This window comes from Camarhynchus parvulus, chromosome 3 (assembly GCF_901933205.1).
Source record: "Camarhynchus parvulus chromosome 3, STF_HiC, whole genome shotgun sequence".
Taxonomy (NCBI): Eukaryota; Metazoa; Chordata; class Aves; order Passeriformes; family Thraupidae; genus Camarhynchus; species Camarhynchus parvulus.
In genome coordinates this window covers 66,864,757-66,892,009 of record NC_044573.1, presented here as the reverse complement: position 1 = coordinate 66,892,009, position 27,253 = coordinate 66,864,757, and the positions used below count along the sequence as shown (strand labels likewise).

The following is a 27,253-nucleotide window of genomic DNA, read 5'->3' as shown; positions in this document are numbered from 1 at the left end:
CACATTTGTGGGGTTTCTTTGTAAAAGGCTCTGCTATGGAGCCATCAAGCACCTCCCTTCACGCAGTGGATGGCCTCCCTCACCGACAATGGGTATGGACAGTCCTCTGTTGTCCTCTGGTCAAAGCCTGGACACTGGTCTGTAACATCCAGCAAACAGTGTCCACCTGCCACCCCTGTAGACAGCTGCCAGTTGGCCAGGAGAGGAAGGTTCTGGCTGTGAGATCTGTCCCTTGTGTGAGCACTTTCAGGTCCAGAAATGTAGAGACCTAATGGTGTCTGCAGATGCAGCCAAAGAACCAGTCTCTGTCCCCTCTTTAACTTGCCAAGCCCCAGAAAACAGCAGATATTTGGAGCAGTTTCCTCTCACTTGAGCTTTATGTACTTTATTAACAGCCTGACAAAGAGAGGAAAAATAGCTTGAAAGTCACACTCTGCTGACTCTGTTAACAGCACTGTCTGCCGAGTGGGTTTCAAAGGTCCAGCCCAAACCTAAGTACCCTCCCACAAAGCTGTAGAAACTGGTGTCAATTAACTCATTTTTGGATTAGGAAAGTTGGACGACAGATACCCAAGTTTATTTCAGCATTTCAAAAGCCTCTCTCCTCCCCAAAGCTGAAGCCATCATAATTGCCTTCTGAAGGCCTCTTTTATATATTTGAAGTCTTCCTACCCTACTGACTTCACTCACTGAAAGCCAGATAAAACTCTGAACTCTCTGAAGTTAGTATCTCATCTGTACATTATTTACAAGCAGAGCGTCATGAGTCATATTGGGCCTGTCATAGAAAGGACAGATGCAAGTGCAGGATGGTTTTCTTTGGCAAGACAAGTAACATGGACTTTTTTTTTTTCTAAAAAGGCTCCTAATCCTGCAGGAGTTGTAATATTTCTTTTTTCATTAGGAAGAAAGTGTTAGTATTGAGTGCCCCTTCTCATATTTCCTACCACATCTCTGTATTTGGAGAAATAAATCATGAATCTTTTTGCTTCCAGATGATTAACTGTTTAAATAAAGCACTGTCATGTTGCTCCTCTTTTAACATTGGTGCTGTGAATTAACCTGGAGACATTGCAGTGAGCCTTTAACCCCCTCTGCCTCAGCACGTGATGGTCTCACTCTGGTTCTCTGCACGTGGCTTGTCCCTTGCTGCTTTTGCATTGTGAGGAAAACTGGGTCTTTCTTCCATCTCTTGCTGTTTGTATTGCTAGGCACATGCCTGCAAAAATATTTTCCACTTACTTTATTTTAAGGCTCTTGCTTTGGCATTTTTCAGTCACACCCTGGACGGACACCTGAAAGGAAGGAAAACAGTACCTGGATGTTAGCTTGTGCAGTGCATGTAATTAAACCCTGCATAATGACAAAAACCTCTCCTGCTATTTGTTAAGATTTCCCTCACAGCATTATGTATCCTCTTAATTAAGAGCAGAAGCTAAGTAATACCTATTTTATTCCCTCTTGCATCCAATTAGTCACCCATTGATCATTACCCACTCAACATTTGACAATTAACAGAGCCCCCATTCTCTGCAGGACAGGGATGTGTAGTCCTTCAGAAATGACACGTCCAGAATAATGTGATGGGAGCTGTGTGGATGAGTAATGGGGCAAGAGGTGGGGGAAGGGGAGGAAAAGGCCACCCAAGTGGAACAAAAGACATGTAACATATGCAAATGTTCAATATGTGGTATGTGTTTTATACACTGGATGTATATGAGGTCATAGACAAAACTCAGCTGGCAGCTGCACTGCTTTTGGGAGGCATGGGAATTTGAGGGAACACTTGAGTTCTCGTGTGATCAAATGTACCTAGTCCTCTCTCTTTGAGACACAAAGCTGTTCCCCATGTGGCTCGTTGCCTTTGCTTTTTTAGGAGGGCAGGATTCAGCATCTGGTTCTCCATTGTCACTGGGACTATGGGCTGTAGCAACACAGCCCCAGCCAAGTCACCCCAAGGCCCGTCAGCAGCTCCACACAGTTGTGCCTGAGCTGCTGCCAACAGAGCATGGCAGCCCTGGGTGTCCAAGGGGCTCCGGGGAAGCTGCAGGCCCCTGCTGCATTGCCACTCTCTCCTGGGAAGTCTGTCCCAGGAACAGCGATGGCCCAGGCCCTGCATGGTGCCAGGAGCGGTGTGCTGGGACCCCTGCAGCCCTTTCCCAACACCAGGGACCTTCCTATATGAGTAGCGTTTTCTAGCTGGGGAATTCCAGCAGCCTGTGGGATTTAGAGGCAGCCCAGAGCCTGAACTGCAGCAGTGAATAAAGCACAGGGAACGCCAGGGCTCACAGACAAGCCTCTGGCATGAGGCTGAGCCCCAACAGCCACAAAGCAGCCCTGCATTCTTTTCGCTTTTTCCAGATTAGAATTCATCCATTCCAGGGCTCAGGAATTTTGTGTGAAGCTGTTACAATAGGTAGCTGAGCAAGGCTCTGGGTGCAGGAGCTCAACAACTAATGCTGATGCACAAAAACGCAAACCAGAGCTCTTGGCAAGCTCTAGCCTGGCTGTAGGGGAAGAAGGATAATCTCATTTCTTTACTCTTTGCCCTTTTAGCTATTCACAGAGCTTAATGCCGAGTCATTCTCAACAATGAGCCAAACAATCCAACTTCCATCTGGCCTGGTCAGGCAGAACCAACACTTGCCTTGCAGTCACAGGCCACACCAATCCTGTGGTTTTTTGCCCCATCTTGAACATCCAGTATTTTCCTCTATGCTGTAACAGAGAAGATATTTACATTTGGAAGCAGAAACCACAGTTCACGCTCCTCAGCCTGCTCTAATCTCATCACCCAAATCCCTGGGCACAGGGAAGCACAGGCGCTGTGAGCACAGCTGGTGCTGCAAACACAGCTGCTGCTGCAACCTTTGGCTCTGCCTCTCCACCACACGATGCAGTGCCTACCAGCTAATGACCTGCTTTTCCTGGGAGGGCAGTTCTCCCTGCACTCCTGCACACTCCCACCACAGGCTCCAAACTGCAGCCATGCCCTTGGGAGAAATGTTTTCTCTCCCTGAATCCAAGGAAGCTGCAGGCTGCTCTTTGCAGTAGCCAGAGACCCACAGCATCTCTGGGCTGTAGCACAGTGCTTGCTGCTACCACCTCTCCTGGTTTGGGAACAGGGATTGTAACAGATCATGTAGTGGGAACCAGCAGGAAAAAAAAAAAAAAAAAGAAAAACAAGAAGAAAAAAAGAGCAGCTCTTTTGTTGTTAACAACATTTTGTCCTCTAATCTACTCATATCCCAGTTTTACATTTTTGTTTAGCTTAAGGAGATAGATTGATGTTTGTGTAGATGTTTTTATGTGTGAATTTCCTTTTGAGTTACAGATAACTGTACACACACACACATAAGAACAGGCTCTGTATTAAAAGTCAACAGAAAATATCTCACAGAGTTAAGGGAAGCCAGCATTTCCTCTCTAACATTCAAAATGGACCTCAGCAGCGTGGTTTTAGCTGTCAGAAGTTCTGAGAAATTTAGAAGCACTTAGAGGGAGACACTAGCACCCTACTCATGTGGTAATCCCAGCAAGGGGCCTCTTTTCCTTTTCTACAGAAAGCACACGGGTTCTGGTTTGGTCTGTGCAGGAAAGTCTGAAACTAAAGTGCCCCTTTCTTCAGTGAAGACGGCAGGGAATGCTGCTCCAGTTGACAGGAGTCCCCTCAGTGATAAAATATCCCTGTGTATGAGTCACAGGAAATTATAATCACTGCTTTCCAAGACTGCAGAACACAATGAGATTTCTGAGCTACAAACAGACTTCAATTATTCTTGAAAGACAGACAGACCCTCAAACTGACACAACTGGAGAAAATAAATATCCTTTTGTCTGCACTGCTGGTGGTAATTTCCCATTAGACAGGAAAGGGCTTCTTTGATGAATGAATATTGTCTACACTTCAGAAGAGGAGCTACTGTATATCTCCTAATAGCTCTTGCATGCTTGGGCTCAGCCTCGTGTGAGGCCCTTTAATCCCTTGGGTGCAGTATGGTAGCATTCATTAGCGTGCTGCATTTTTTATTGCAGCACTTGAAAAAAGGATGGTGCACGTTAAAATAAATTGGAGCAACTTTCCACTCACCTTGAAGTTTTGTGGCAAGATCGAGATATTTAGCAATCTGCCTTCTTGGGCTGCAGGTAGTCCTTTCCAGTCTAGAGGCTTCAGGAGAAACACTCACACTGGAGACAGATTTTCCAGATTTTTGTGATTATTCTTGTAATTTTAGCAGTTAATCACTTTTCTGTTTTGTTTTTCTACAGTGGTAATTAAATCAGAACTACATTGAGCGCTGTTTACAAAAGCCAAAGAATATCATGTTAGTGCCATTTGTCTTTTTCAAAGACCACCAAGTCTCACATAATTGCCTTCTCACAGAAATATAATAACCATACTAACCATCCCTTTGGCAGCAGTGTCCCATTTCCACCTGTCACTTTTCCCGAGACAGGTCTTGGATTAAACTTGGCTTAGAGAAGCCTGTGTCACCCCATGGAGTCCCTTCTGCTGCTGGTAGGTCTTCTAGAAGACCTCTTTTGGAAATCAGCCACACACCACGGATCAGTTGGGAATCAGGTGGGCTGGTGGGGGGAGCATTTGGCCAGTTGTTTTTACCTGGGTGGAATTTATTTAGTCTTACATTTAAAAATTATTGGAAGGAACAGAAGATTCTTAATCTCACAGATTCTACTTTTAGAGTCACCACACAACTACCTGTGGTGTACACACAGTGCTTAAGAAAAGGCTTTTATTAATTTATAGCAAAAAAACCTAACAACCTTGTTTAAATTTTTTGCTAATGTTTTTATTTGAGAGATTAAAAAACCCAAACAACAAAACTCCCAACATTAAGAAAAAGAAGCAGAAGAGCTACTGATGAGAAATGGTCTGGATTTGCCACTCAACAGTGGCACCAGTCTGCACACAAGCCAGCTGCAGGCAGAGATCCGGCAGAGACCAACGTGGTACTCGGAGACCGAATGCAATACAAGAAACAGCAAACTCAAGAATCAGAAATAAAGGCCATAAAACCCCAACAACGCCCCATCTGAGTCTTGCTTCCAATGAGAAACATAGGCAAACTAACGTTTTAGGCTCGTCCTGCATTGCAGATGGAAACTGCACTTATGTTTGTGGCATAGCAAAGGCTGCTAAGGAACTTGGCAGCATGGCCACACTTCGCCACCAGGCTCTGGGCTGAGGAGGTGACATTTTGGCTTTGCCAGCCCGCTGAGTTACTATGGAGTCCTCAGTTCCATGGATGATATTTTAAGGCAGGTGGGTAGCTGTGGGAAAAAAAAGAGGGCCACGACTTGCTTTGTAAGTACTAAGAGGAAGCTAGAAGTCCAGCAAGGATCATGGCCTCTTCAGTACTCCACAGCTACAGGTACAGCAACATTGAATAGATAATGTACATAACATTACTTATAGACTCTACATGTAAAACGTTAACCAATTTATCATGGAAATCTGGTAACAAGCAACATTGCCGTATAAATTCACACTTTGAGAAAGGCTAAGTGTGGAAGCCTCCTTTGCAAGAGGATTTTCAGTCAGTTTTGTTTAGAAAATATTAAAACGATGACAATTTGTTCTCTGAATCTCAATTGATTATTGGGTTAGTTTTCACAAACGAAGAAAGGTTCTCTTTAGAAAATGTGTGAATCTTCAGAATATGAATTCACAATCTAAGTACTAAATAATTTAAAAAAAAAGTTTCAACTGTCAGGAAGTCTTAGTTGGCCACAATCTTTTAAAGCAGTAACAGCAATACAAGACATAGAAAAGCTTTTCCTGCAACACTTGTAAATGTAAAAGTATTCATGTTAAATGCAACAGAACTAATAAAGAACAAACTGCTGTAGAAGAGAGAAAGGAGAGACTAGCTATGCATTCAGCCATCTTCCTTACAGTTGAACTCCAGCTATTTAAAAACATATTGACTTCATAATTTGGAAAATGATGTCCCATGGGTAACTGGTCTGCATATTCCTATGAAATATGATGCCCCAAATGGCATGACACCCCTTCTTGAAAAGTTTTTAATGTCATGTCCACCATTAGCTCCACAGTTTAAACAAAAAAACAACTATCCAAATGTAAAATGCTCTTTTTTTTAATTTCTAAATTAAGAAAGTTAAACAGTTTTAAAATGTAAACTTGTGAATAAACCATAACAAAATGTAATTAAGACTTTAAAATTTGCAACTCAGTATTAAAAACTCAATAGAAATAGAAAGGAATTTTTTTTGTGTTTTTTGGTTAAATGTAAGTAATTCAAGGCTGGTACAGACAACTGAAAAGGTAATACTTTGTTCTGTGCATCCCCCATGAAATGTAAAGAAGTGCATAGTAATTCCACTGGAGAACTTGCAGACACAGAGAAAGTAATTTCATTAGCAGTACAGGACACTCAACACACTTATTTTACAATGGAAAAATGTTACACATAAAACAGAAAAATCCTAGTTGCATGACCAACAGTTTAGCAGGGGGACATGGCTAAAATGCTATTATTTTAAGACCATCTGAATGTGGTTACACTGCTTAATAAATCTTTTTGAAACATTTCAGTATACATGTTTTGATACAAGAAGTCCTTGCAGTTTCAATTTTCCAGTTCAAACGGTGATGGTGTAGTTTTCTTGCTTTAAATATGTTCGTTTTAATTTCAAGAACAAATCATCACACACTTGTCAAACATTGGAAACATTACTGTAAATACAGCACATGATTCCTGAAAGAGCAAAGTTACAACCATCTACAGGTACATAATCATAAACAAAAAGTGCAATCCAATTTAAAAAAATCATGCTTGGCAAAAGCCAAAAATTAGATCACTGGCTTTTAGAATCCCACCAGTGTTTTCATGTCTGCAGTAAAATTATCGCTTTCTGGGTACAGCTGCAGCAGGATTCATTCAATTCCAAATGAGCCTCCTCTGCAATAGCACCCATATACTGTATGTACAGGTATGTATATATATTATATATATTTTATATATAAAAAAGCAAAAACCCAAACACCTGTCCTGATTTTTTATTTGTTAAAACATGAAAAAAAAAGTTTTAGACAAAGAGGCCACTTCTGGAAAATAATACTTTTAGTTGAATCAGGAGAAGACTAGTTAAAATCACATAGGTTTTGCATTTTAAAAAAAGGAAAGCACTAGGATCAGTTATTGGCACTGAGTTACTATTTACAATGAACAGAGGTTTTGCAGTTTACATAACATCAATACAATGCAGTTTTGGAGTCTTTGATTAAGAAAAAACAAGTGTTTTTCTCCTTTTCATCCAGGACATTCAGATTATTAGGACAAGTGGTCATAGGCAAGGGCTGTGGAAGTTCCCAGCTGCAGCCCCTCCTGTGCACTGCAGTGCTGGAAGATGTTGCACTCTGGAGAAGCCGATCACAGAGTTGGAAGGTGGAGAGCAGGTGGGACAGGGCTGAGAAATTCCTGGTAATTCATGACAGTGTCTGGAAACCAGGGATTTACAGGTTGTCACCAGGCTGGTACTGGGGTTCTGTTGCAGTGAAGTAGTCTTCAAGAAAACCCTGTAAATATTCAAAAGTTGGACGCTCCTCTGGGTCTTTTTTCCAGCAGTGAATCATAAGCTCATGCAAGGAGATGGGACAGTCCTGAGGACACGGCATCCGATAACCTCGTTCTACTTGCTCCAAGACTTCCCGGTTATTCATGCCTGTGAAGGGCATACAAACCCACAGTAAATCACAGGAAAATTAACCAAGTACAACTATATCTACAACACATGTGGTTTGCTCAATTATACTAGTTTCTTTTGGTTAAGACAAGTGAAACACAACTACACTGATGTCCTATTTCAGCTCCTCATCCACTGCAAGGTAACCTGGATTATTTTCTTTCTCAGTAGAAGGTTTTTAGGATCAAGTGATGAGCAGAACACTGCTCCCATGGTTACCCTCTTGGCTTACACACAGTGGGTAGGATTTGCTGTTTCCCCTCTCTGACAGCAGGGACTGTGAAATGTACTATGTGATGTGCTTAAGGAAAACAAATGCATTGTAAAAAATGGAAAATTCAAAATTCTAGAAATTAAGATGAATTTCTGAAACCCTCACCCTGAGCATGGGCCTTTGTGAAAACACTCTGTGAGGTCATGCTGCAGGGACTTCAAGACAAACTGTGCTCCTCCTGGCTACCAGGGTTGTCCAGCAGCATTGCCTTCAGTGTCAGCCCAGGAGCTCATTGCTGCTGACCTGCATTCCCTCCCTCTGTGCTGGTTAGTACAGTTTCTATCATAGTCGACTGTTCCCAAACCAAAACAGAGCGAAGCTGCTCACAAGACAAGTCAAATGCCAAGCAAAACATCTCCACTAAAGAACCACAACTCTCCATCTCTCACTCAGAAGAAAAAAGTAAAAAGTCGATTACCTTCACAGAATCATAGAAACATTTAGGTTGGAAAAGACCCTTCAGATCACTGAGTCCAACTGTTAACCTAACACTGCCAAGTCCACCACTGAACCATGTCACCACAGACTTTTAAATACCTCCAGGGATGGTGACTCATCTTGCTTGACTCAGAGTAAGGCCAGGCTCTTTGCTACTTTTTCTTTTCTATGTAACCCCTTGATTCCTCTGCTGAAGTGCTTTTCACCAAACATTAACTGCAAATCACTCTAAGCTTTAGTTTACATCTCTTTCCCAGTACTCTCTTTTTAACAGTACCAGAGGTAAGCCTGCACGCTGACTGCAAGCTTTGTGCTTGCCCTGCCCCAATCCCCTGCTGGAAAATATCTGCAGAACTCATTCTCCTGATTTAGCCGGTCCTGCCAAGCAGCTCTACAGGAGAACCAGCAGGGACACTTCAGTTTCTCCACGACTGAATCTAGAAACCAGCACCTTGATGTTACACTTTGTGTTAGCTTATCCTTTTCCTGGCTTCCATGACACTGTCCTTCCCTGGGAAACCTGCACTTTCTTCTTGCAGGATGTCCTTTTGAGGAGTCTTATCCCACCTCTAGAACCCAAACCCTCATATTTTTGTAAACTTATTTGTGAGGAATAATTCAATCACCTTCTTCAATACAGATTCATTTATCCACTCTACACTTTGACTTGTAGAAATGTCTGGTTTTGGCTGGGATAGAGTCAACTTTGTTCCTAGTAGCTGGTACAATGTTGAGTTTTGGATTTAGAATGAGAATAATGTTGGTAACACGCTGATGTTTTAGTTGCTGATAAGTAGAGTTCATCCTACGTCAAGGACTTTTCAGTTTCTCATGCTCTGCCAGTGAGGAGGTGCACAAGAAGCTGGGACAAACTGTGTTGTGCATAATTTGTTTTTCTTGGCTTATATGCCTCTCTTTTTTAATTTCCAATAAAATTATTATGATATTTGACTTTATTTCAGTTATTAAACTGTTATTAACTCAACCTCTTGAATATCAGCAGGAGGATATTACTCTGTCAAGATAAAAAGAAAAGGTTTTACCTTTTTTCTGATTCTCCTCCCCACCCCACCTTTGGGGGGCCTGGGGGTGGGCAGTGGGAGTGAGCAAGTGTCTGTGTGCTATTTGAATTACTGGCTGGGGTTAAGCCATGACAGGGAATAAAATCCTTACATTACATAGCATTTAGACCAGTAACTTAGCTGTAACCTTGGATGTGGTCTTTAGTCTGTATCCTCATGTTCTGATTGTGTTTAATTATTAAGGATGCTTAGAAAAAACATCTGTATCATTCAGCCTTTCCTGACCATCCACCTCTAAATTCTCATCTCATGTTAGGATTACAAAACCCCTCTTCCTCTTATCTTGTCAGGGTAATTTCCTCCTACTGATATCCATTTGCAGTGTCTGGGCAAGGATCATATTCCTATCCTGTCACTGTAACCAGCCCTGGCATGGTCTCCCCACTTATTCCTTGTATTTATATTTAGGCTCTCAATTATCCATGTCATGGTCACAGCATGGTTCTGCTTTGCTTACTGCAGCACCTCCCATTTTCAAACACGAGGAGTACTTGGTTTAGTTTCATATCTGGGTTTCACTGCAAGGCAAGGGAGAGGAGAAAGGAAAAGTAGGGCACTGTTTCTTTTGCTGCCTGTTGTGCATTGAGGAGCCTCTCCAGAAAACTGTCTCATACTCTTACAGCCTTTCCTTAACACTCCCTTTCACAGGGAAAATTGCAAAAAGAAAGGTTAGATTACTGATTTACAGTATTCCCTAACCTGCAGACCAACACTTCAGCACTGGTTTCTTGTGTTTCATTTATCAGATGCATCCACCTACCATATTTTTGGTGTTAGGTATTTATAAACTAGAAGCAAAGGCTCTGAATGGCTCCTAAAGTGGACCATAATTAGGTCTTCAAAATGATGAAAACAGACTAATAAATAACAAGCCTCCTAGTTAAGGTTAAGGTTCTCCTATATTATTGACTCCAGACTGATGTTGTTAGGTCACAGAGGCTCACAACAAACCAGAACACACTGAACAAATATTTGGATATTCCTCACTATCCAGCAAGAAAGTTTCCAAAGATATTTTACTTTTTCATTAGACCACAAAACACTACTGGTCTGTTAGGCACCACAAACCCAAGGCAGCATCAACCCAAATTTTCTGGCTTTGCTGTTTTCAAGATACTACAAGAAAAAAACATGCACATTTTGTTCAGGTTGTGTTCTCAATATTAGTTTTATAAATTTGTGTTTTGAACAAAAATCTGCACCTTTTTTTCATATCCTTGTCTTTGTATCAGCTGAATTACCTCATGTTTTGGGGTGAGGACTTTTGCTTCCCTTACATATTAAAGGCTATGAAAATAACTGTTACCGGTAACTCATCTGTTTGTATATAAATAACCACTAACAAACTGCATTCTTTGCCTTTATTTTGGCAGTACATCCTTAAGTACAACATGGATGGAAGCAGCAGCAGCAGAAAAGCTCCTTCCCAACTGATTTGTTGTTCTAAGATATCAAATGTTTGGTATTTTTATCCAGTGCTTTACTCAGTGCTGCAAAGCACACACTGAAATCTGATAACGAACTGTGTGCTGGAAGAAAAACCCTGAGGAGACAGAAGGGGGAGGAAAAACATAAACAGCTCTTCACTTCCCTTTGTTTAACAAAAAGGTAGAAAAAAGAACATGAAAGAGACATTGCTGTCTGAAATCACAGTCATTTTTTTGTCCCTGGAAAGTGAGTCAAGCCAGGTTTTTTCACCACAGTTGAATCCAGGAAAATGCTCTTATTTTCTTTTCTCCTTTCTCCTTTCCCCTTTCCCTTCCCCCACAGTAAACCCCGGTTATGAAACTAAAGCAAGTAATCCTCATGTTCCTCACTGGAATTCATACATCCAGCAAGGGCTGAAGTACCTAGGATTTGCCAAAGAAATTCTGTTAGTTTTGACATGAACTGCTAATTTAAAAACAGAGTTTCAAAGACTTTTATGTCTAAATCAATTGGATTACTAGTCAGACTTATAAAAATAGCAGTGCTTCAGGTATACATTTTACCTCTTAAATGGCCTATTTATGTTTACAAACCTATTCTATAGACTTACTTATCTCATCGTGCAAGTTTTAGTGTTTCTCTTTTGATAGCTGGAGTCTGTCATATCTTCACTTCTAACACCATAGAGAGAATATCTGAGCAGTCTGTACAACTCCTCTCTCCTAATGAATACCCGAGAGTTTCAACTCTTAATAAATAATAAATGACATTCTGCTTGCAGTGTGCTTCCAGACCCCTTAAAAGTTTATCCTAAAATCCTTAAATCTGTGATATAAAATACTCATCAATATTCTTTTGTCGGGTACAGCTCTTCCACCTGGGTTGGAGGACAAATAGAGCAAGAGCAGCCCTGCTGAGAAGGACTTGGGGGTGTTGGTGGATGAGAGGCTGGACACGAGCTGGCAATGGGCACCTGCAGCCCAGAAAGCCAAAAGTGTCCTGGGCTGCATCCAAAGCAGATTGGCCAGCAGGGCAAGGGAGGGAATTCTGCCCCTCTGCTCTGCTCTGGTGAGACTCCACCCGGAACTCTGCATCCAGCTCTGGGTTCCCATCACAGGAAGGACATGGACCTGTTGGAGCTAGTCCAGAGAAGGGCCCTGAAATGAGAAATGGCTGAGAAAATCAGGATTGTTCAGCCTGGAGACGAGAAGCCTCTGGGAAGACCTTACTGTGGTGTTTCAGTACTTGAAGGGGGCCTGTTAGCGGAGCCTGCTGGGATAGGACAAGAGGTAATGGTTTTAAACTGAAGGAGACTAAATTTGGATTAGGTATAAGAAAGGAAGGTTTTTTACAATGAGGGTGGTAACACACTGGAGCAGGTTGCCCAGAGTGGTCATGGATGCCCCATCCCTGGGAACATTCAAGTTCAGGCTGGACAGGACTCTTGAGTAACCTGAAATATCCCTGCTTATGGTAGGATTGGACTAGATGACCTTTAAGAGGTCCCTTCCCACCCAGACTATTCTATCGTTGTAGAATTCTATGAAAAATCAGCTTGTGCTCATGATGTTTCAAGAATTATGATTTGACCAAGAAGAAAACATCCAATTCCCAAAAGATGGCTTTTCCATTAGCTTTTTATTCCCTGAGAAGACCAAAAATCAAATAACCTCCCACCATCCAGCTTTATTAGTGAAACCTTCAGTAATCTCAGGATACCACAGGATATGGCCACTCTAATGCTCAGTACAATAAAAATCTACTGCCCACATAGACTGGGGACAGAAATGCAATACTGCTTGGCTTTTCCTAGAAAAGTTGTAGGAACTTTAAGTTACAGTGACTTTAAGAGTTACTGTGACACAAAAAAAGATGTGGAGTTTCCAATTGTGGCGGAAGAAAACACTGGAAAGTACTTTGGTGTGCTCTTAGGAGCTTGATTAGATGGAGCACAGCAGATGTGCAAATAGCCTGGATCTGGGCAATGCTGCTCTTCCAGAAGACAGGAAACATTACTGTAACTAGGGAGTGTCCCTGCGTGCAAACTAATGAGCTATACAGATTACTCTGGGACTTGTGAAGTCCAGGGAGGAGAGTGATTGTTTTAGGCTGTTTTACTCTTGCTTTCTTCTCTTAGACTGCACTGGGTTGTCCCTGCCTGGGTGCCAAGCACCCACCAAAGCCTCTCTCTCACTCCACAGCTGGACAGGGAAGAGAAAATATAACAAAGGGTTCATGAGTTGAGATAAGGACTGGGATAGACCACTTGCCAAATAGTGTCACAGGCAAAACAGGCTAGAACTAGAGATATCCATTGAATTTATTGCTAACAAAATCAGAGCAGGATAATGAGAAGTAAAATAAGACCTTAAAAACAGTTCTAGCTCCTCCCTCAGTGGTGCAGGGAGACAGGGAATGGGTGTTATGGTCAGTTCATCACTGGTTGTTTCTCCTGCAGCTCAGGGAGAGAGGAGTCCTTCCCCTGCTCCTGCATGGAGTCCCTACATGGAAGACAGTTCTCCATGAACTTCTCCAGCATGGGTCCATCCCATGGGCAACAGTCCTCCCCAGACTGCCATGTGGGTCACTCTTCCATGGTCCTTCAAGGGCAGGCTGCTCCAGCGGGGGCTCCTCCCTCCATGGGCCTCCCACAAGGTCAAAGCCTCTTCTCAGGCACCCCCATCCTCCCACTATGATAGCTTGGCCATGCAAACCCAACACACAGACTGGGAATGATGCTCCTTCCAGACCCAATGCATGCTTTCAGACCAGTGATCACACTAATACAGTGCACAGAAGGCAACAGCAAAGCTGCTCCTAAAGGCAGACAGCCTCTGAAGGCTGTTCTTACTCAGTGCAATGCAAAGCAAATTATTTCTGGGGAAAAGGAGGAACAAGTTCTAAAACTCAGGAAGTCATGCCATTTCACTTAGAAATTAAAGCCTGAAAACCCCCAACATCTCTTCATCCTCAAAGCTAGACTATCAATATCTGTTTTTTGCTTTGGCTTTATTTGCTAAAATAAGTTATTTCCTTGGTATAACAGATGAATAGAAGCAACCTTGAGCTACAGCATTTGTGAGCAGAGCTTCCTTGCTTAAAAATAAACCCACCTGACCTTATCTATCCTATGTGGTGAGTACACCTCTTTCTTAACCTCTTATTTACCATCCACGATGCTGTTACACCCACCTACCGATGCTGGCTCACTGTTATGCGCTTGGCCCTAGGCTTGGGCAGCAGATGCTGTCTGGCACTCGTGGCCCAGCTTCCCCCAGGGCCAGGGATGAGGAGGCTGAATACAGCTGCCCAAAGGCTGCAGGGCTGCTTGGAGCCCAGGCTCAGAGACCTGCCTGGCCAGAGGCAGCGATGTGAGTAGCACCATAGCTGTCACACTGGAGTTAAAATGAAAATGCTCTTGATGTGACAACTGCAGCAGAAAGCACAAGGGGAAAGGTCAGAGGTACTTGTTTGGTATGGCTGATATTTCTCCCTATCCCAAAGGCAGCATGTTAAAAACCCACAGATTCTCCAACTACTGCTAGGGAAGGGCATTTGTCAAAGAGAAAAGAAACTGACACTGAAAAAGGTCCACTAAGAAGGCTGTTTCTTAAGCTTGGCTCTTCCTCTGGCCCAGTCTATTTTTCATTTATCCACTGTAATACTGGAAATAGAGACTCTGTGTGAAAGTTGCTTATTTGAATCTGTTGCCTTGTGAAAAGGATAAAAAAGCATATATTAGTTATCATAGTGGCCCATTGTGATCACTGACAGAGAAACAGGCTTGGTTGAAGTATGAACACGAGGACACCCTCCAAAAAGTTGGTCTTGCTTGTGGGAGCTATAGAGTTTGGGGCAAGGCTTTATTATGAACTCTAGACTGAACTTTATCTCCACCAGCAAAATTTTTACTGCTCGTATATCTCACCAGCCTCTCTTCCAAAATGGGGCATCAGGACAGGAACTGGTTGAAATCTGTAGGACAAAGAATGCCAAATTCTGTGCCACCCAGTCTGTTTCCCTGCTGTAAACTGCCTGCCCTCCCCCTCTGTCCCACTCATTGTGCTTCTCCCTCCTTCTCCACAAGCTTAAAACAATGCCGGTTCCAGACATGGGAAGGCACGAGGTATGGTGTCCTGCAGGCATGGGTACCACCCCAGCACTGGGATGTGTGCTGTAAATCGTCTCTCCAGGCACTAAGAACTTGTCAAACAAGAGAGCAATCCCTTTGTCTGAGGGCCTCTCTCCACTTCTCCCAGCCTGCTACAAGCTGTAAGCAGGAACATCAGGACAACATGCCCACAACTATTTCAGAAACTGGACATTATAGCAGACAGACAGTTCCATGACCCTCTTTGTTTCAAGGCTGACACTTTTCAGTGTCACATCTTGGGTACCAAAGTGCTGGCAGTGCCAACAGACCACATTCTCTCACCTATGGGTTGTCCACTTGGGTGAAGAGGTCTGAGTCTTGCCTCTCAGGGTGATAGAAATCCCATTTTTCCTCCTCGTGCAAGCCATGCCATAATGGCAAGAAAAGCCCTGTGGGTGCCTCTGATCCCTACTGCCTATCTCAGACAGGGATAGGTATTCACAAAACTTTGTTCTTCACAAGATCCTTCCTCTTCCCAGTGTGAAACAGGAGATAGATGGTCCTTTCTATGACAGGGGAAAAGAGAGCCTTTTCTAAGGAGCTCAGGGGGCCTTTGTCACCTTGGGAAATCCAAGCTCTCTTTTCAATCCACTTGCAAAGACAGATCCTCCTGAGAAGGCCCCAGTTCCCCTCCACTGCTGCCTCAGCCTATAAAAGCTTTCCCATTTTGGGTCTGGGATATGAGACTGGACTGAAATCTGTGAAGACTTTGGATACTCAAATGTAAGATCTAGGCTGCCCTTATGTAAAACTGGCAGAGGGGAGTGATGGTGACCATGAGAATTGTTAAGACCTCCTAGATGAGCAACAGGGGAGTCCTGGTGGGAAGGAATGGCCCTGGCCTAGAGCCTGGGCAGGGTGTAACCAAGGCAGGACATGACTGTCCAGAAAATTGCTGACTTAGTGATATGTAACACACAAAAAATTGCTTCCAGCTACTTGGTGTCTTCCTTGTGCAGGTGGAGGAGAGTGAGCCAGAAGGACTTTTGGCATGTGAGGGTTTTATGTAGTGAGGGATGAAGGGGTAGGACAGTGTTGAAAGAGGAGAGATGCCACTGGTTGTCTTTGATGTGCTCAAGCTGCCACGTAATAAAACTGTCCAGAATTTCAGGACACAGCCCATGCCTGAGATTACTGTCATGGCTCCTACAAGAAGTTATATATTGCAGGCACTTAAACGCACATCCTGTGGACTCCTTCTCCTTTGGTGGGGGAAAGAAACATTTATGAAGTGCAGACATCCTCTGCAGCCATGGCCAACCCTGTGTTCAGCTACAGATTTGTAAGTAAACATAGGGCTTAAGTGCTTGTTTTTGCGTGGAATGGTATTTTCACCTTAACTCTGCCCTGGCTGGTGACAGCCCCGGTGCATCCACTCTGCTGGCAGTGACTAGAGAATTCCTGCAGCCCAGTCAGGAACATTGCTCACCCTCTGAGAGCAACACTGCACCAACTAAAGTGTATACATGGTTTTTCTCTCTTTGACCTTTGCACAGCATGCAATGTCTGCTTAAACCCTCAATAAACCTGCAGAAATCATAGCTTTCTCACACCACTACCAGGAATCCTTATGGCAGGAAGACTTTTGTGCTGACTGGTGACAGAGCTGCTCTGACTGGAGGCAACACCCCACATGGGGAAGTGCTGGGCAGAGGGACCCATCCATTCCACAGAAACATGCCATTGTATTTTCTGCTACCTCATTCAGTTGTCACAGCCACACCTTTACTAAGCTGCTCCCTGTTAATGATGCCAAAGTTCACTGCCGATCATCAGATGCCCTCCAGCCCCCACATTCTCTCCTCAAATATCAGCTACTGGCTGCTAGGTGCCAGCAAACTTGAAATTCCTGGTAAAAGTCTGGAAGATTAGTTTTGCTGAGTTCCGTCTTCTGAAGTGGTGTGAGACACCACAGGGTAAACTGAACTCCACCTTGATGCTTCTCCTGCTCAATTTGATATATGGATCTGACTGCTTGATCACAGCACAGATTGGAAAACTGAAACTGCTCTAGGGCATTTTCCATTAAATCAGCTGCAGTGCACACAGCCAGACTGTTGAGTATTTAGATACTTTTTTTAAAATAAAAGGACTAAAAATGCAGCTAGAGGCATCTTGAAATGCAGGGCATCCCCTGTTAATATCTGTGCTGATGAAAAAAAGAAGGGATTAAATTATTTTCCATGTAATGCATGGCTTTCATCTCACCCCTTTCCTCTTCACCTGAATGCCTACAATCTTCAGGGGGGCAACAAGAATAAAAAGCTCTTTCTGCATAGGCAGATCCAATCACCCCCCCCCCACAAATCTTAATCCATTGGACACTTGGCAGGGTTTCAACAAAGAGCCATGGGGCCTCCAGTTCCCCCATGCAGAGGATCTGGCCCTGCTGTGACCCTGCCATGAGCTCTGGTCTGCACATTACAGAACTATTTTCTTCCCTTTCCATCCATCTCAAAAGCAAGGATTAAAATTTAAGAGTTTATGAAAAAGAGATTTGATAGTACCAGACATTCAGACAGTCATCAAACCTTGCAGTGAACCAGTCTGACAGAATAAACAGAGTGAGGCCTCTGTGGGAGTTTAACTGTAGGTATCCTATAGTAAATGCAATACTGTAGAGAGCTATTTGCTCCAGAATATAATAGTTTTACACTGCTTTCATTAGTTGTCTAGAAATTATATTAATTGAATTGAGCATAATTAAAACAGTAGAAATGAATATGTTGAATTGTCCCATGACCATGGCAAAGCAGCTTTGAGTCAGAACTGTTTTCAAGCATACACAAAACTTACACATTCTCCTTTGAGCTCAGTTAATATAAATAAACATTGCAGCTTAAACATATGGCCCATTCCCATTCCTTTTTCCAGGTGAAGCTGGACATTTTTCTTACCTGGGTATGGCACTCTCCCTTTTGTTACCAGCTCTGTCAGCAGGATCCCAAAAGACCACACATCTGACTTTATTGTGAACCTTCCGTACAGTGCTGCTTCTGGTGCAGTCCATTTAATGGGGAATTTTGCACCTAAAGAGAGAAAACATGAGCCTTAAGCACAACAAGGACAGAACCAAAGCACCAGATCACAGGTGACTCTTGTGTTCTGCAGCACATGCAGGTGGAAGGAGCTGCAGACAAGTGTTACCCAACAGCTCCATAGAGTACACTCAGAGAGGACAGGTGGGCAGAACGTGTAGGGCATCAGGAAAGACTAAGCAGGGAAAGGGTCAGTTTGTCCCACATCACAAGAGACGAATAAGACATTTTAACTCAAGTTTGAAGTTTTATAAAATGAAAAAAAAAAACCCACCCCAGTTTTAAAAACAAACAAGCCAAATATAATAGAAATAACTTCTCCCAAAGTGTTTTAAATATTTGCAAATCAAACACAGTTACTACGTAGAAGCAGAACTGAGATATACTGGATATGTACTTCCCAGTTTGCCTGCTCAAGCTGAGCAAAATGCAAACAAACAAACATGGTGAAAACAAAAATTCAAAGCAAATTCAGTATTTCATTAGAAACACAAAAGGACTTTAAAATAATACTGCCATTTGAGTTGCTTGGAGTGCTTGATGTCAAGGCACGACTGGCCTGTGATTTATAACTTGACAGTGTACTTTAAGCTCCTGGCACTGCAAAGCCTGTAGTGCCTTAAATACGTGCAGCTCTAATGTGCTCATCCATCATCAGAGCTTGCAGGAGCCAGTTGCAGTAAGGATAGTGAGATAACAAACCTTTAAACACTGATTTATTTGCTTTTCTAATCACTGAGTGTTTTCTTATGAAAAATATTTTCAGTATGACTTTAAAGAAAAGTCTTGTGGTAATAATTAACTCACAGTATGTACAAAAAATATGCAGACATTTCCCTGGTGCCTTGTATTAACATACAGGCAAAAGAGTTGCACTGCTTATTGCTGATCCCTAGTGACAAGCACTCTTGAATTTGGAAACAGACTGACTTTGACTTCACATCACCCTCTCATAAAAGTTCCCTCTGCTTTCAGGAGGAGTGTGAAAGTGTAACAACGTGGACAAATCACTCAGGGAGTGAACTTATGGCAGTGTTTGGAGTTCCCTGCTGGCACTGCTCTGCCATCACATCCAGGGCTCAATGGCCTGTATCTTCTGCCACACACCCCAGTCTGACTTAGAGTAAAAAAGGAAACAGGGTAATTCTCATCTCCTTACTTAGTAAAACTTCGATGTGCTAAAATTTTTTCTGCTCTACATGTAAATGATCCTAAGATAATCTAATACTCTAGTACAAATATATTTTTTTTCCTAGGGAGTATTGCAGTTGATCAAGTCCTGCTAAATGACTGGAAAATGTCCTGCTAAAGGATAAAAAAGATGCATGAGAAAGTTTCAGATACCTAATGCCTGAAGTCAGGAACTTAAGTCTAGTTAAGCATCAGCACATCACTGGCTAGATGTGCAAAGGAGGATTTTGGATGCCTGTTCACTTTTTAAAACCTGTCTCTTATGTATTTTCATTGGTTGATATGTACGCAGGAACTAAAATTTGGGTGCTTGGCTTTGGTCTCAATCTCCTTCACTTACACTTCTTTGTGTGACCAACTTTAGCTTACAAGACTCAAAATTTGCAGAACTTCATTTTTTCCTTTTGCCTTGGCTGTGCTGTGTGAGTCCTTTGCAGCAGAAGCTGCCATCACTTGAGCCTCTCTCCTGGAATCTGGCCCTGCTCCAGCAGCACCAGCAGCCACATGGGCTTGGCAACTGGCTGCTCCAGCTGCCAGGAGGTCCTGGGGCTGTACAGCCCATGCCAATTCCAGAAAAACTGCAAGCTGCATGTGTCTGGTGGTCAGGCTGCCCAGGCCAGCAGTGAATGCCTTTAGATGGGCCTGTGCAGGCAGCCCTGGACGTGAGGGCCAATGTCTCTCTGCTCTCTCCTACGTGCAGCCCAGATAGTACACACACCCTGTGCCAGCTGGATGAAGGAATAGCTCCAGGCTGGCCAGGAGCCTGACGCCTTGGACCTTGGCTGGTGATGGGTGAGATGGACATGCCGGGGGGTTTGATTGTTCACATGTTGCACACATTTTATTCAACAATTTTCTTCTTCTTTAATCAGCTGTGTTTGTCTGAGAAACTTAGCCAAATCTGCTCAATTTTGCTTCAAACTCAGATCCAAAGGTAGCAACCACCTACAACTCATGTTTGGAGGAAGGAAATCTCTTCAGACTCTTTTGTGGCCAACTCCCCCAGTATTTTTGTCTTCCTCAACCTACTGCCAGTGTGTCACTGGGAGATGAGTATGCGGCGTATTGTCAAACCATAGGAAAATGAGAAGCAAGGTAAGTCCCTGAGAAGGGGGATCAATTCCAGGACATCCCTTTTCCTGAGAGCTAGAGCAGTACAGTCCTCACTGGGGTGTGATGAGCACTGCTGGAAAGATGAATGATCTGTGCTGAGGATTTTCCAACGACAGGACAGCTATTCATTACTTCTCTATGCTGCCCCTGCTGTGGATGATTCTCTGTCTAAAGCAACTAATACAAAAAATCACGTTCTGCAGTTTGTGCAGCATTTCCTGATAGATGACAGATTTGGAGTGCTAGATGGGGAGGAGAAAAATGCAAGCTTGGCAGAGAGCTTGCTAGCAGAGCCCTGCCTCATGGTTTTCTGGCCCTGCAACACATGTTGGAGGCTAGATGGTTCAAGAGAGTCTGCAGTCCAGTATGGCAGAGCTGTCAGTGAAGGGAGAGCAGAGACCAGGGGGAACACACCAGGCTGGTCACCTGCAGGTACAACACATGCCCTGCCCTCACAAAAGGAGATCACACACAGCTTGTGTGAATGGCAGTGTGTGTGTTTGTCTGACAGGGATTCTCCAAAGTGCTGTCCCTCATTCAGTGCCTGGAACTGGAGACAGAGAGAGACAGTGCACTGCTGTGAAAGCACAAAAATTCCCAAATGTGTTGAGCACTGCCCTGAAGCCTTCTGCTTGCTGTAGCTCCATGGAGTGTTAGCACAGGCTGGATGCTGTGTGTGGTTCCTGATGGACACACAGTTCCTGTGCTTAACTCTCTTCCCAACACACTGATTAAAACTCCCAATGCCTCTCTCTGCCCAGGCCTCAGAAGCTTATTAAACAAACTGACTTTGTGCTGCAAACAAATTACAGCATCAGATAAAACGTGTATTACTGACAAGCATGTTAATAAATCTGATAAGCCAAATCACCCCATCTGACAAGGCGGCCCATCTCCTGCTCTGAAGGCGGATTTTGCATCAGTGTGGGAGGGATTTCTCTCTTTTTGTTGCTGGAACCTGTTTTATTACAAACCAGCACGAGTAACCCCATGCATGGACACAAACAGCAGACTGCATTCATCAGGTCAGGATGACCTGTCTTTGCCCCAAAACAGGGTACTAATCTGCAGCTTTTATCTCAGTCCCTCTTCTTTTTTTAAATGTTACAGCCCGGGGAAAGCCTTTTTTGGATTTTTGCACTGCTTGTAACCACATGAAACCAAAGCTGCTGATACAATTTATGGCCAGAGCAGCAGCCCCGAGCCTGTGAGGATTTTTGTGAGGCGCAGCCCTATTCTTGGGACCTCTGCCCGACTCTGCCCAGGCATTCACACAGGTTATCTCCCAGGAGGATTTCCCTGGGAAAAATCAATCCATGGTCCTGTTTTAATTCTTTGCTGGCTTTAAGCGGGTCATGTGATGAGAAGGAGCAGAGGGGGCTGGGATGATTGAGTGACCTTGAGATACAAATCTCAGCATGGCTTCTTCTGAGGCAAGCGAAAATCCCTCAGAGCTCTGGTTTCTTTTCAGATCTAAATCTTGATGAAGTAGAAACCTCTGAAATTCATGCCCCAGAGCCACTGCCAGCTTGATAATGATCCTGTTTCTGGAAATGCTACAAAGCTGCTACCTCTTGTACCTTAAAGCCAAACCCAGTGGAGGACTCCAAGCTCTAATGACCCAAAAACCCAGGGACCACTCGGGTTAGCAATCAGGGAATGTAGTGTGGCATTGGATTGCTTCTGGGGCTGGAAAGGGAAAGCTGTAAAAGGTAAAAACGGAGTGCTGAAGCAAGCATGAAACAGGGAACGAGTCAGCCCCGGCGGGCGATGATGAGTGCCGTGTGGGAGGGACCGTGCAATCACATTTTTTGTGCTGTGAGGACGAAGGAACGTGGAATGACAAGCCTGGCAAACATCAGCGATGAGGAGCGGGCTCCACAGGCGGACCCCTCCCGGGAAGCAGCTCTGAACACCCCTCTGGCTCTCTGCCTGCAGCCCCCCTTCTTTTCCCTTCCCTTCCTTCCCCTCGCCCTGGCTGCGCTCCTTCCCTCCCAGGGCCGGGCAGAAGGCGCCTCTGCAGGAGCGGAGCGGGATCCCCCGGGACCCGCTGGCTCAGAACCAGGAGCCCTCGCTCCTGGGCTGGCTCAGGGAACCGCAGGTAAAGAGCGAGAACAAAGCCCTGGATGCTGCAGCCTGCAGTGCAGTCAGTCACAAACAAACCAGCTCTGATCAGCTGGTGAACAAGTCTCTGCAAAGAGCCTGGAAGGGGAGGGGGGGAAATCCCTGCCTATTTCTAGGAAATCAAACTAAGAAGCATCACTTGAAATCCCTGCCTATTTCTAGGAAATCAAATTAAGAAGCATCACTTGATTTTAAGCAGGGCAGGAAGGAGTTACTTCTAAGTGTTAAGGAGGCAAAAATGATCTGTGAGTTTACAAACATGTACTAGAGCTCCCAAAATAGCTCTGACTCGTCTGGAAGGCATCAGAAAGATCCTTATTGTTTCACGTGTGCTTAGAGTGGCACTACTGCAAGTGCTGCGGGTGTGTGCAGTAGAAACATGGCCTGGAAAACAACTCAGCACTTTTTATTTATTGAGAAAATTTTAAATTTGTATCAGCTGCTGCTGCTTAGAATAGTAACGACTCTAACCCAGTGACTCTGTGGTGCACTGGCACTCTCCACAAAAATGCCATGTGCTCGGCCAGAACTCCACATAACTGTGAACCATATCAGTGCAAGGATAGCAGAACTTCGTGGGAGATCCTTTTTTGGGGATGATGGGAAGTTTGTCCTGTAGGATACCAGGAGTTTTAAGTCTTGCCTTACAGAGCTGACACAAGCATCATCACCAATGGAAAGGAGCAACACTCCATGCCTGACACTGTGTGTGTGGGGAAGATGTTGCAACAGCAACAGCCAAAAGAAGCAATGGGACAGGCTGCAATACAGTCCCCCAGTGTAGCCTTTGAAATGGGTGTCACTCCAAACAGGCATGTTTTTCCCCTTTGATTACTCACTTCCTCTAAAAGCAAGAGGAGCCAAATGCTCATTACAAGCCAAGAACTATTTTTTTTTGTATAATTTAATGGCAGCCACAGGCTGCTAGTCACACACTTTAAATCATTAGTGGCATGACCATCTCTTTCCTTCCTGACAATTGCTGAGAAATGGCAGTGCAGACAACGAACTGTTTTTTATTTACCTCTCATAAATCAGGAGCAGTCAGGCCTCCTTTGTTCAAACCCAAAAGAAAATAAACCGGTCAGTAAAACATTACCACCAGGCTAAGTAATACCCACACAGGTTCAGGAATCCTGCACTCTAGCCTGCTGGGGCTCAAAGCATCTCCATCTGTTTCCTTTCAAAATATTTAATCAGAGACAAAAGTGACAGTGGGGGAAGGGAGGAGGAGATCAAGCGAAGCTGGAGAAAACCACCTCTTCCCCATGCCAACAGTGAGCTCTGTACTAACACACTTAAGCCAAAAGAAGGATGGCTGCTGAGAAGAGTGACCAGAGACTTTAATCTTCAGATTTTGCAAGGAAAAACATTTCACTTCTCCCACAGGAGCTGCCAGTCTGGAGCGCTCCCTGTTCCCCTCCCCTCTGCTGGCCAAGCTTTCCTCCTGTGTCAAAATTCCCACTGAAGCAGTAGTCAGCTAGATAAACAGAGCAGTCCCCAGATGCATCCCCTTGGAGGCTGAAGTAATAGGTCATGGGAAACAAGCAGAGGCAACCATTTCCTCCTGATACTGTGGTCTCCAACAAGCATTGCTCAAACTGAAGCTTAACTAAACAAGCCAGAGCTAAATTCCAGCTGAAAAAAAAGATCCATTGGTGCATTAGAAACCATTTTTCTTCGCAATAAATCAAAGGTCTTGGGCTCACCCTGCTTGGAAGCCAGGTTAATTGCAATGAAATGTAAATTGAGTGTGTGTGCTGCTTGGTCAAAAAAAACACCCCTTCCTACTCCTTAAGGAAGGATCCAAAGCTAGGATCTTGGGAAGCAGCATGCGGTATCATCAAACCTAGAAAATGCAAATCACAAAGGGACAAAAAATATTAATGAAAGTAGGAAAACCTTTCTACTTGACACCTGTGGTTACAGCTCTTTGGGTCTCTCTTTTAAGGAAGTCTGTAGCTCTGAAGGACTTCAGCCAGACTTGGAGATCAGGGGAAGAAATTATTGTCCATTGCCCTCAAGTATGGGAAGGATGGATGACTTCTCCATACTGGCACAAGGAGATGAAGCCAGGCAAACATGGGTCAGATGTCCAGATCATCAGCAATGCATTTTAAAAGCCAAACTAATTCTCCCTTCCCAGACACTTTTTCCTCAATACAGGTGATTTCTGCCATGAAAAAAGGGCAGGAGATACCCACAATGCTCCCTCTCCCTGCCAGGCCGGGTGTTATACTTTTCTCAAAGTTTCTCCACCCCAAATCCAGTGATTTTTATTTAAAAATCTAAACTTCTCCTCAGCATCAGTCAGGTAGGTTTTCACAGCTTTTTTAACACGTGAAGAGGGCAAAACTATTCTGAGCGATTTAAACTGGGACGCAAACAGGTCATCATAGGATTTCCTAGAGATCAGGAGCCTGAAGAGATTTGGCCAGAAGTAGGTCACATACTTGTCTATGAAAACAAATAATTAGTCATGTAAAACTATACATTGGGTGGTTTCCAAAGGGAACAAAAGACATGGCAGCAAATCAGGCAGAAATGGAGATAATATAGGACACTGTTTCAAAGCCATTTTGCAGACTGGATCTGCCTGCCTGGTTCAGGGAAAACTCTTCTTGTTTTACACAGGGGAACAGCAAGCAGGCAGCTTTCTGTCTGCCAGAGCCTCTCCAGACACTCTTATTGCTCTAGAGAGAATGACACAAGCCTATTTTTTTCTAACAAGAAGCAATTCCCACCCTCAGGCTGAAATCAATAGTAGTTAAGGCTCTACATTAGTATCTGTCACAGGTTCCTCAAGGACCTCACTGTCTGACTGTGAAGCAGGCACCTTTCAGGGTGGATGCAGCCTGTGCTCCACACCCCTGTGACTGGGTACTGCCCACAGCAGTTCATGGGGCTGAGAACAGCTTGAGATCTAGTGCTGCTCCCAGGCCAGGGCAAGGCATGCTGGAAACTCTCCGGCTCCTTCTGTCAACACTTAGAGAAAAAGTTACAGAAAGAGGTTAGCTGTTTCCTCAGAATTAATGGCAGGGTCCATGCTGAAACAGGGACTTTGCTCAAGAGAAGAAACTCACAAGAGGAAACCCACAAAGAGAGTTTTTGGTGATGTACAACAGGGTTTAACGGGATCCTCCCTGGCTTGGGCACTGAAAGGATGAAGTTGTGTTTACCAACACATATTGAGCAAGCATGACCAAAGTACTGCCAGCAGAAAGAGAACAAAACTGTAGCTCTGCAGCTTGGACCAACATCTGACAACTAAGCACGACTTGTAAAGAATAACTAAAAAGAGCCTGTGACATGGCTCAGTTTGAACACACATGCATTTTAGAAATAGCTACAAAACTCTTTGACACATTTCTATAGTGTATCAATGGTCCTCTGTGCCCAGCACCCTGTGTAGCACTGGAAGATGTCATTTTTAATAAAATGGTTTTTTAAGAAAAGGAAGAGAAAGGGAAAGGGAAGGGGAAAGGGAAGAGGAAAGGGAAAAAGGGAGGGAGGGAGGGAAGGCGGGAGGAAGGAAAAGAAGAGAGAAAGAGAGAAAGAGAGAGAGAAAGAGAGAAAGAGAGAGAAAGAGAAAAAGAGAGAGAGAAAGAGAGAAAGAGAGAAAGAGAGAAAGAGAGGAAAGAGAGGAAGGAAGGAAGGAAGGAAGGAAGGAAGGAAGGAAGGAAGGAAGGAAGGAAGGAAGGAAGGAAGGAAGGAAGGAAGGAAGGAAGGAAGGAAGGAAGGAAGGAAGGAAGGAAGGAAGGAAGGAAGGAAGGAAGGAAGGAAGGAAGGAAGGAAGGAAGGAAGGAAGGAAGGAAGGAAGGAAGGAAGGAAGGAAGGAAGGAAGAAAGCAAGAAAGAAAGAAAGCAAGAAAGAAAGAAAGCAAGAAAGAAAGAAAGCAAGAAAGAAAGAAAGAAAGCAAGAAAGAAAGAAAGAAAGAGAAAGAAAGAAAGAAAGAAAGAAAGAAAGAAAGAAAGAAAATAGAGTGCTTAGAGAAGCAGCTCCATTGCACAGAGGCACAACTCTTTGACCTGCTTGAAGTAAAGAAAGTAAGAATAGTACAGGAGTGATAATAGTGGTTAATAAATACTAGAAGGCACACTACAAAAGAAATACCCTACATACACTTTTCTGGATTTCCACATTCAGACTCTCATAACCAATATGTAAAATATCCTCTTTGCTATGGCACCATGAAGGTCCTGTCTTTGCTGTCATTTCCAGCTGTGTTCTCACTCATCACCTTTGTTTCATTTTGGTTTTCAAAGAAAAGACAACAAAATAAGACATTTTCTTTAGGACATGCATTCAGCAGTGAACTTCTGACTAGGAGTTAATATGAGTTGAAGATTTACTGAAAACAGCCCCGAAGCACAGGAGAGAGAGCTTTTCAAAACCACATTCTACTCTTTCCCTGCCACAAGAACGACACTCAGTGCTGCATTTACCTTGTCTGGCTGTATATTCATTGTCTTCAATCAGTCTTGCCAATCCAAAGTCGGCAATCTTGCATATTAGGCCGTTGCCCACCAGGATGTTGGCAGAGCGCAGATCTCTGTGTATGTAATTCATCCGCTCGATGTACGCCATGCCCGCGGCCACCTGCGAGCAGCAGGAGAGACAAGCCATGCATTTAAAACAAACTCAGTTCATACTTGGGCTACAAAACACCCACACCTCAGTG

The 27,253-nt window shown here is 43.8% G+C and overlaps 1 protein-coding gene across 9 annotated transcripts in view; it reads right to left on the bottom strand.

Moving 5' to 3' along the window:
- Positions 1-4,789: 4,789 nt before the first annotated feature.
- Positions 4,790-27,253, bottom strand: part of FYN (FYN proto-oncogene, Src family tyrosine kinase) — a 138,663-nt gene continuing 116,199 nt past the window's right edge. For all 9 annotated transcript variants that reach the window (XM_030945523.1, XM_030945531.1, XM_030945532.1 and 6 more), the window contains 3 exons: positions 27,018-27,171; positions 18,004-18,135; positions 4,790-7,710 (listed from right to left, as the gene is read on the bottom strand). In XM_030945523.1, the coding sequence (XP_030801383.1) occupies positions 7,502-7,710; positions 18,004-18,135; positions 27,018-27,171 (495 nt within the window). In that variant the 3' untranslated portion in view covers positions 4,790-7,501. The remainder of the gene's footprint in view (positions 7,711-18,003; positions 18,136-27,017; positions 27,172-27,253) is intronic.